General features: G+C 32.7%; 1 protein-coding gene across 1 annotated transcript; it reads right to left on the reverse strand.

Annotated features, from left to right (window-relative positions):
* Positions 1 to 346: 346 nt before the first annotated feature.
* Positions 347 to 11,358, reverse strand: LOC147064068 (uncharacterized; the record flags this gene model as incomplete). The annotated part of the gene is made up of 4 exons (XM_085959139.1): positions 347 to 563; positions 7,650 to 7,820; positions 8,445 to 8,585; positions 11,196 to 11,358. Coding segments are annotated over 4 exons (681 nt in total), but the record flags the coding sequence as incomplete, so codon positions are not given.
* Between the last annotated feature and the right edge of the window lie 437 nt (positions 11,359 to 11,795).

Here is an 11,795-nt window from a genome sequence, read left to right on the forward strand (position 1 = left end):
CACACGCGTTGTTCATGATTTGCAATATAAATGTTTAGCAAAAAAAAAAACATTCGTTTGCAACCTACTGGTTTTCTCTTGATGTCCCACTGAGCCAACCATCCTAATGAACATGTACACAAAAATATTAAAATTATCTCATACCAGTTTGTGATTTGCGGAATAAAAAATCAGTGTAGTCAAATGATGACATTTTTCACATCTTAGAATATAATAGTGATTCAAATAATGGTAAGTTTTAGGTGTTTAATGAAAGACGATGGATGGCTGCAAGTGTTTCCACTCATTCTGTAAAATAATCCTGAATATGGAAAAGATACCTAACAATAAATGAGTAGCATTAAGAAAACGCATGTTTTACGTCCTATACCATGGAGAGGTTTTGCGTATGCTTCCTAGGCGATTAGCATGGAGTCCATTTTCAGTCCTATGCCTCTGATTGGCAAGAAGGGCTCTCACGTGAGGAATTTCATGATGGAACAGTTCTCCGTGAGCGTTGATCCTTTCCAGGGCTTCAACTGCGTCAATTCCTTCCAGTAAGTATGGATCTGAGATGTGATTTTCTAAAACATATTAAATTAAAATAATATTATACAGTTATACTGACATCTACCCAACACATGGCACCACACGGGGATAGCTGATAGGGCTCTAGCCTGGGGGCCCGACATGGCGGGCCGACCAGTTAAGTGAGATAAACACACATCACAAGCTAGTTTTAATAGTAAACAAATATTGCTTAGAGAATAAAGAATATTACATTAAAAAATATGTGGTTTTCTACTACAATGGTTGTTGCGTGTCGATAATTAGGTAACTACTATTTTCGTTAATCAAACACAGAAAATGAAAAAAAAGTATGATGATTGTGAAATTTTCGGTCTCTGTGTGGGAAATTTCATAAATCTTATCTAAGAAAACTGGTTTGATGACATCAATTATACAGCGAGATCTTTTTGGTGTGGTTCATAGATTTCTTTTGTCGTCTGTCAACGTTATCCCTACCAACCTACCAATATATTGTGTTGACTGAAAATACGAGGTAGGGTTCTAAATATTAAGGACTTGGTTAAAATGAACAAGTAGCGACATGCATGGTCTTACATCGACCTTTGTTGATGATTATGTATTATAAATCAAAAGTTTACCCTCTCTTACCAATGACAGATAATTCAAAACTATGAGTATGTTTTCCTCATTACACAATATTTATTTTATCTTCACTTATTCTTAGCTTAAGTCCATGGAGACCGAAACAGCTCTAATATTTCAGTATTACACAATTAACCAGAGCTGGAAACGGACAGGAGTGGACCGGAGCGTAACTCCGGTTCGAAAATCATCGATCCTACTGCTCCACTTTGTGAAAAAAAAACATTAAAATCCGTGTTTTCTGTTTGTGAATTATTAGAAAAATAATTTCATTCATTTACTTATATTACATCGTTTTTTCTTAAAGTTTAATCAGAGACTTTAAGGATCGTAAAAAAAAAAATTATGACACGTTGCAAGCAATAATAAGATTTTATGCTGTTTTGCTACAAATATTTTTTGGCGATTTCAGTTTTTGTTCAATTCCAGCCTTCAGCGAACAGATTTTGTTTATTATAAGGTATTTCTCATAAAAAAACAATTTTTAACATGCTAACCAAAGCAAATGTTATTTTAGACATTATATTTATTTTTTTCACCTGTAGTGCATCGTCGTCTGATTAAATTTTAAGCAAATTTACATGTCAGGAGATTGTTACTGCATTTGTCCGTCCATGATAGGTAAATACGGAATACAAATTGAGCCCAATTTAATATCTACGGGAAATTATCGAACACTCAGGTTCATAAAATGTTATATTTCTATTAAATAGTAATTAACTAAAAAATTCTAGTAGATACCAAAAAGGTATGTAATGTGAAAGGACTGAACTTCCTCCCTACCAGCGGGGGAGTAACGGCAGAAAGTCAGCCTTATAAAATGCTTATAAAACCGTAGATTGCATGTTCGAATCTCGCAGCGAACTCTGTTTTTTTTAAATTATCAATGGCTCAATCCAAAGGAATAATCATAATAATAGGTTGGGTGAATAGAACCATTCCTCGGAAAAAGATTCGCTACAATAACCTCAACCTCAAGGTTATAGTCATGATAAAGGGGAGTGATATTATGCTAATGTGGATTTACTGCATACATCTAGCGACAAAGACGAAAGATGCAATATTAAACAAAAAGAATAAATAATAATTATATCTGGAAGATCACATCAAAAGTTGTGATTTCATAGAGCCATCTATTACCCGAATTAGGAAGCATACATCGCACGTATTATTAGAATCTATTCCAATAATATTCTACTATAAATTAACCTTAAAGTTGCCAAAATGCAACATTGCGAGGATGTTTACAGCGCTTACAGAATTACAAACTTATGGTGAAGCCTTTACTCAGCCTTTCTAAAAGAGGCACCTAGCGGAAAAATACGAAGCATGCAATTTGAGACATTTTTTTGATAATTTAAAATTCAAACTGTATTTATTAATAAATATGTATCTGAAAACATTAAAAAGAAAAATATTTTTTATTTTAAGACTAAGATAAACTTACAATTTAAGAAAAATGTTGTAAAATGTGAATTTTGTGCAGGGTCCACGTTATTATTACATATTATTTTATAGTCTTATTTATTATTAAATTTAGTTAATTATGTTTTCTATTTTTTGTGACAGAGATTTTTGACTAATTCATAGTTTTAATATTAGGTATTTATGCTCATTTTAAAAAACATCGATGTTTTAAAAATATAAATGTGTATAACTTGAAATCCTTTTTATCAAATTGGGACCATACCTAAAATAAAATTTGATATAAATAAAAAGGATTTCAAGTTATACACATTAATATATATAAAAACGATGTTTTTTAAAATGAATATTAAAAATATTAAAACGATGAAATAGTCAAAAATCTAAATCTTAAAAAATTTAAAACTTAATAAACTAAATCTTAATAATAAATATGAGCATAAAATATAATGTAATAATAAGATGTGACCCTGCAACGAATTCATATTTTATTACATTATTTTACAATTGTAAGTTTATCTTTGAATTAAAAAAAAAATCTTTTTAATGTTTTCATTTATTAATTAATACAGTTGACATTGTAAATTATCAAAAAAAAATCTCAAATTGCAAGCTTCGTGTTTTTCCGCTAGGTTGTCTGTTGGCATAAGGATCCCCCTTAATGTTTTTTTTTTTTAATTAAAAACATCGATTTTGAAGCTTTGGTGTGGTCATTCATACTGAAGATCCATACGATAAAGATAATACATTTTTGTTTTACATCATCATCATCATCTGCCGGGGACCGATCTACTATTGTATGAAGGCATCCCCATATCTCTCTCCAATTTTCTCGGTCCCTAGTTCTTTGCTTCCACGTAATCCACCGAACTTTATGAGCTCATTTATCCAACGGGGTGGGCGCTTAATACCCCTTGGGTACCACTGTATGACGGGATTTGTCCAGCGGTTGTCCACTCGCCCAGCAACATGTCCAGCCCATTGCCATTTCATCTTCTTAGCGACCTCTATCACATCGGGTATTCTTGTCGGCTTCCTTATATGATTTTGGGTGAGAATCAAAAATCGTGAACCTTCTTCCGGATAGAGCCTTCTGTGATTTCCCTATAAAAATATCTGAAAGTAGATATCTTCAGTTTGACGTTAGTCCAAATTTTGTATGCAAAAAATGTAAATGCTCTTCTCTATTTTCAGAGTTTCCTATAGTTTGGTTCTATAGTAAGGGACCCTTTTTGCCATCACTTTCATAATACGTTTTCAAAACTAATAGTGTGCTTATATACACAAAATTTATAAAAAAACCTTAATGATAAAAAACATTTTTCTCAAGTATAAACTAATAATTGTCTGAATCACATCTCAAAAGGCGTAGGTCCATATAAGCATACTTATTTATACAGATTTAGTGGGCGAAAGTAAGAAGCGACTAGCCGGTGCTTATCTAAAATTAATTTGTATTCATTTGACGTTGCGTTGAGATTTTGTTGGTAATGTTGGAAGATATCTAATCACTCTTCTTTGAATAGTCATTAGTTTACTTACTACTTCAAGCACGTCGGGCATGTGCTTTTAGAGTGAAATTACGTAAAAAAAAATATGTACAAACAAGAGATACGCGTGACTCAAGAAAGGCAGGTGGATAGATGCTTCACGTACGTAATTAATTAGACAATTCAGTACGAGGAGTTTCTGTTTGTTTATTGTGTTATTGTAAATTTGATAACATTTTGAGCGTTATTAATTTAAAATATAAATCGGAAGGTTTTACCTATCAGATAATATTATAATATAGTATTTTAAGACTTCTTCATATCCTATCTCATTAATGAGGATGGCAATCACTGAAATTATAAGCGTTTCCAACAATCTTCTTACATTTAGAACGATCCTGTGCTAATCTTGTTGATTCAGTCATTGTCCTTCTCGCAATCTCCCCCCTTTGCCACTACCAGAGATCAATCTTCTCTCCAAGTTGTTCGAATCCCTATATATATGCTATATAACCTAAGAATTGGAGAACGAGTCTCTTGCAGTTGGATGGAAAACGTTCTTTGATGCCAAGCTATTCCGATACATTTGTACGCCTGGCCGTCCATGGAACACACAGCATTCTTCATCAGCACCACATCTCAAACACGTAAATTCTCTTCTTATCGGATTCTCTGAAAGCCCAGGTTTTAGCACCGTATAAAAAGAAAGAAAATATCAGCGATTTTTTCATAATATCGTGATGATCGTAAATTCTTTACTAAGTTCCTTCTTGTATAACCAGAGTTATTGAGGCTTAAGCCGAGGAAATTAAATATCTCCCTCTCCAATTGAGAAGCCTCTTTTCCAACCATGCTACGTAGATATTTAAAAGTGCCGGCGACAGTATACACCCTTGGCAGACTCCCTTTTAAACCTTAAAACCATCGGAAATATGGTCATTAAATCTAATCATAGCTGAACTGTCCTCGTACAGCGCCATAATTAGTAGTATGATATGCACCGGTACTCCTATGTTTTTTAAAACATTCCAGGGTTGGTTCCAGTTCACGTAATCAATTGGGCATGACGCGGAATATCTCAAAATAAACCAATGGTTGTGGAAAGAGACATGAGTACTCAATGTGATAAAGGTCGCTAAGCAGATACATGCCACTCGGCGAATATACCGCTGGACGAATGCTATCATATCTTAGACTATATGTATCATATAGTAGTACCCGATGGACACTAAACTACCACAGGGACGTCTCAAAACCCCCCGGATAGACGAACTAACAAATTTGGTGGATTTATGTGGCAGCGAAGAGTTAGGGACTGAGACAAGTGGAAGGAGCTAGGGGAAGCCTTTATCAAGCAACGGATCGACACCGGCTGATGATGATAATGATGTAGTTGGATAAAATATCGCGCAAACGAACGTAAGCAGACTGAAAATAATATTATATAGAACATAGATACATTGATTGGTAATAAAATGCCAAGACATAAAATTATGAAAAAAAAACATGGTAGGTACCTACATTAAAAATAATGTTGCGAACAAAGGTTGCGTAAAAGTAATTTCCGGAACGCTTTACTGATGCATTCCAGCTGGAAAAAAACACCGCATTTGATATATGAAGAAGATTATAAATTTGATGTTATTGGTCTGAACATTATTTCTTCACGAATCCAAATATATATAAATCAATACTAAATCAAACTAGGAAACTATCACTATCATAAAATAAAGTCGTGATGCAATATTGACGCTATGAAACATTGATTGAAAGGGCTCTTGTAGTGTTTTTAAATTAATCAAATATTGCTTTGTGCAATGCCCTAGCGAATAATAAAAAATGCAATAATGTATAGAATTAATGAATGAGTAATGACCAATCAAAGCAATGAATCCGTAATTAGATTTTGTAAATATTAGTAATCTGTACACTATAGTGTATACGACATCTTAATATGTATAGCGAAAAATGGTATACATGTTTTGAGTCTAATAGTCATTAAAAGAAAAAGTGTTTATGTTATTCTCAACCAGTCTGCGAGAAAAAAATACGTTTTGAAATCCGTTTGCCATCAAGAGTAAGGCCTGAATAAAAACGAACCATAAGTGCGAGTGAAAAAGCATTCGGCACGCTTATATCTCCGCAATATGCATCAGATTAAGATCTAGGTACTGTCACCTTTTTCGCATGTTTGCCTTCCCGCCTCGTTTGTACATTAGATTGAACTGATTCATCCACAGATTTAGCAAGAGATTTAAAACGTAGATGTGATCAGGGCCTTGCTTTAACTTTAACCATTCAATTATAATTATTAGGTATACAATATCATAACATGTCAGTAATTATTAATTCGCACATATCTTTATAATTAATAAATAAATTGAAATTCTAATGGATTAAAGTTTTGTACTATTCGATTTGTGTGTGTTTGCCTAGGGGCGGCAGGTTATATGAAAGTGTGGTGAAGCCGGCTAGTATGGCGAAAAAGTATGGTGGGGCAGGCTGGTAATCAATTTGTGGCAAAATTTGAACATTAACATTATATTATATGGGTACGTTATAATGACCAAACTAAATCTTCTGTGATGCCCTGAATTTTCTTTATCGCGTCGCTATTTTTCGATAATTATCGGTTATTGTTGGCCTGCTTCATTCAGCTGTATGAGAAAGCCGATTCATTGCCCCTCTTTTAATTTAATACCTCTATGGTGTTTGCCTTTTGGTGAATATACAATGCGCCTGAAGATGCCGAAAGGCAAAACCCGGGTCGCAAAAAACGACTCAAATGGAATAGTACAAAACTTAAATCCATTAGAATTTAAATTCTTTTTCCATCATGTACCTTCGGTCGATAGTATTAATAAAATAACATTGACATAAAATTCAATTAGCTAGTAACACAGAAAAGGAAAATAATAATTATGATAAAAAAAGTATGATTTGTACAAACAGTGTACCGCACCTGTCCAATATGGACAGGTATTCACGAAAATCTTATTGTGTCGTTGTGAAAAGAGATTTTATCCCTGAACAAAATTGGATAAAACGTACATCACTGTCAGATTTCTTTAGATGGAAAAGGTAAATAAATAATGACGAGTTGTTACAATCAAAAAATCCAGAAGACTTGTAGCATGTAACGATTTTTTGATGGGCTTTATTGTGCATAAAGTGCAGCCAAGTTTCGTTATTAATGCTGGGCACTCTAATAATGATGCCAATCAAAACTACATACTTTATATGTATATAAATTGGTCAGTAACTATCACAATAGGAACTCGCATATAATGATGTAGTTAGCTTTCTCTTATTCGGATGGTTTAAAGTTTAAAGGTTCAATTTATTCACGCGTGCCTCCTTGATAATATATTTATAATATAATAATAATGGACATGACAGGAATTGTTCTATCCAGAAGATGCAATTTGAGACAAAATTGTATTGATTATTTACATTTGAAAGTGGTATAATAAATCAATATGTTTCTAAATACTGCCCACAACAAGTGCACATCACTACAGTAAAGAATTGAGTCATATGAGTTATTTGGCTAAAAAATTATTGAAAAAAAGTTTTTCTTACCATAATGGTCAGCGTATCCTTCCGAGTCACTTTTGTCATTGTGGCCATAGGGAACAAGTGGAACGGAAGGTGGCACAAATAGTCCTTCGGGCCACAGAGACTCAGCATTTGGTGAATCAACTCTGTATGGAGATGCCGGAAGAACTTGTACGTTGAATGGCTCTAAATGACCTGAAAATATTAAATCATAACCCAGTACCCAGCTTGAATGATGACTAGAAACAAATTTGGACCAGATCAGATATCTTGTCATATTATCATAATCGTAGTCCAATACAGAAGGCATTGGTTTCCAATACCGAAGGTTTTGTGATCGATTTCCGGTGAAGCCACAATATAGTTGTAGTGTTATAAAAAAAGATAGAAATATCATTTCGTATCTGACCAAGACAATATTATGTAAAGTTGAAAAATGCATAGGTACAGTTTTTTATCTGGCCCATTGCCTAAATAGTTTTTTGATTAAGGATAAACGTCTCCACAGAGCCTTCTCTATTCTTATTTTTTTTTCGAAAATGTCCAGGCTTATTTTGAGAGTTACCTAAGTTCCAAGGTTCTTATATTTTATATGATTATAAGTTAACATGGTGATTCTTGATAATGGCGTAACAATCGAAACAACTATCGATTAAACAACTAATTTGAAGAATTTAATCTATTTATTATAATACTATTATAGAATGGAATTCTACCTAGAAAATACCATCTGGATTATTATGTGGATGGAATTAATAATCAAGATTAACATGGAATACTATCACAAAGTTGTGTTACAATTAACTAAATTATACTCACTGAGGGTATCATCAGCAAACGATGGTTGAGGATGTGATGAAATAGAGTTTCCGTAAAGAGGAAATGGTATCGAAGGTTTCACCCTCGGGTATCCCTGGAATCTGACGTTATCCTTAAATACTGGCGTCGCCTCAACAAGTCCTGGAAGTTATTCAACAGTAATATTAATACCTATTGTTTAAATTGATTTTTCTATCGTAAATGTACTGGAAGTAGAGGTATCTATATCATCTATTTTCGATACAGTTTAAAAAAATATTTTGTTGACTTTACATAAGATTGAAATATTTGTCCATCCAGGGATTCCCAACCTTTTTGTACTATAGAGCACATTTTGAAATATCGGTATGACGGCGGGCACCACTTATTTTTTCAAATAAATTTATATATGGGCATAATATGTAATAAATTATACACAAAAAAATATATTATTTATATTCTCACACATACAAAGTAAACGTTATAAAGAAATTATATCAATCTTTCAAGTCAGTGTGATCTTTAGCATTATGTTTCATTGGCCAGTGCCTCACAATTAGGAGAGTATGTATGGTGGTATTTATGTTAGTAAAAAATCATAAAGATTCTCATCGGTGAGATAGTGATGATGATGGAGACGAAAGAAAGCAGACAATTTGAGCGAACTATATTGCCGTTCCGATCCGATTCGATTGGTGCGGAAATCACAATCGCAATGGCAAACGAAGAGAAGAGAAGTAAAAAATAAGAGTTAAAATTGCTGTCTCGCTCTCCCCATCCAGTGCTCTAGCAGAATAGTCAGACAACAATTAGTCATAAACAAACCAGTGTTGCCATGTCTACTGAAATTTCAGTAGATCTACTGATATTTTTTGCCAATATACTGAATTTTTGATTTTTTTTCGAAATTCAAGAAATCTACTGATATTTGTGTTTCTCCATAATTGTAAGTTTACTGATGATTATTTTAATAATAAACTTGAAATGATTTACGCACGATCTTTTTTAATGTGTTACACTTCTAAATTGACGAAGAAAGCATTGTAACTTTACCCAAGAGCGCCATTTTACCCATTAATATCATCATTGTTTACAATAAATTAATATTATTAGTTATTTTTATCCTTATTAGTCTTAAATTATATCTAATATACTACATTTTCCAAAATCTACTGATATTTTATGAAATCTACTGAATTTTTTGTCAAAATCTACTGAAATTTTAAATTTTGACTTGGCAACAATGAAACAAACATCGGTCAGCGGGCACTATGGCAAATCCCGCGGGAACAGGGTTGGAAATCCCTGCTATAAACCAATATAAGATAGGTACTTACTACCTACCATCTCATAAATATTAGATACTTATGGCAGCTATCATTCAAATTTTAAGCTTATTATAAGATATATGAGGATCAATTACTACAGGTAGATCTTTAGTAATTTTCTAACACTTATTCTTTCATATTTATGTAACTTTCATTGATGTTGTCCAACCTTTTAAAAGTTTAATAAGATTATTATCTCTTTAAAGCTATAAATTAAAGCAACAGATTCGCAGACTAAACTTTATTATAGCTACCTATCTGACTAATTATAGTTGCCTTTTGTAATAGTAATACACCAATTTTTAATTTCGATTTCGAGACACAAATAAATCAAAAGCCTGCCGATAAAACAATGAAAACTCGACGCTATTACCTAATGTTTCCAACAAGATTAATTATTATAATAAGGTACCTCACTAAATATTATGATCAAATTGATTATTTACCAACACTGACAGCTCGCCCACACACAAGTATTCTGTAAATGTAGGCAATGATTGCCATTGGTTAAACACACTTAATTGTCAGATAGATCTGTTTACTTAGTTTATTTGATTGACACATCAAAACCACTTATCATTGAAAATATGACAACGCAGTGGGTGAATCTTTAAAAAACATTAACAACAATTAAATTTGAATACGAGTTAGTGTCACAATTATCAAATATTACAATAATTTACACAACTGATAATTTGATAAAGTGGAATTCTAAATATTTTCATATTTTTAATAATAAATTATTTATTAACTTAGTCCATTAACCACCTGCTAAAATGTTAGCTCTAAGTTAAAAAGTTTTTTGTAATGTAACTGGGATATACCGATCTAACCAATGATAAAAAATCACTTGCACTTTCTGTAAACATAAAATTATTGTGTCAATTTTAGACTATATATACATGTGTATACAGGTGTCAATTCATTTCGTACCTTCGTAGGTACTATGTGTATATATATATACTATATAGTAGGTATATTACAGCTTTCTTGAGACAGTGTAAGAATTTCGTAAGTCTTGTAGTCTAGATAACGTAACGTTTTTAAAATTCTATTTTATTGTTTAATTTCAATTTTTCATGAATTTAATTTAATAATAATTTGTTATATGCCCAATGTGTCTTTTTTAAATAAATAAATTAATACACATATTCAAACGATCACGATCATCAATTGAAAACTGACAATATAAACAATTACATCCTTAGGATAAGTCCCCTCTTACCCTATAAATAGATTCAAAATGCTGTCCCAATATAATTATTATTCTCAATATTTTAGTAAATTTAATTACCATTTTATTTTATTGTCTATTATTGGCCATCTCTAAAATCTCAATTTTTTTAAATGTAGCCTAGGTAGGTACATTATTTTGTAATATCGACATCATTGAAACAATGACTTTTTAATTTTGTATCAAATAAAATTAATGAACTGTTTATACCATGATGTAAGCTTCGAAACCCAGAAAACCTGTGTCCTTCAGGCCTAAGCTTTATCCGGAACTGTCCGTGGGTAGTTCGCTGAGCGACAGCGACCGGCGCTAAATCTCCGACGCCGTGCGAAAAGCTCCGAGCGGGCGTCGCGAAGCTCACGTGAGAACTAAATCTCGGTACGTGAGGCGCTGATAATGTCACTCCGAGACCGGCCAATAGTAGGGTGATGGAAGCCAAAATCTGATTTTGGGGTGAGTAAGCTCCATGCCGAAATGTCAACTGAAAAATAAATGATTTAATTAATTGAAATATTACAAATGTGAAGTTTTATTGTTTTAATATTGAATTACCATTTTACTTATAATACGAGAAAGGACCAATAATATTGGAAAGTGATTCTCGGTGATAAGCTTTATGTTTTGAGAATCGATGTCTCCGCGGAATTTTAGAGCTATATCTGCAACTGTAGACTGATATAGGTAAATCATTATATAGTGGCACCATGGGTACGGCAAAACGATTCACAGTTGTATTGGTATTGCACCCTTACATTGAAAAAAATATTATAGTAAATGCCTACCAATATACTTGCGGACCACCTTAGAATA

This window comes from Rhyacophila brunnea, unplaced genomic scaffold, assembly GCF_057557595.1.
Source record: "Rhyacophila brunnea isolate RB1 unplaced genomic scaffold, BYU_Rbru_1.0 scaffold_8, whole genome shotgun sequence".
In the NCBI taxonomy this organism is placed as follows: Eukaryota; Metazoa; Arthropoda; class Insecta; order Trichoptera; family Rhyacophilidae; genus Rhyacophila; species Rhyacophila brunnea.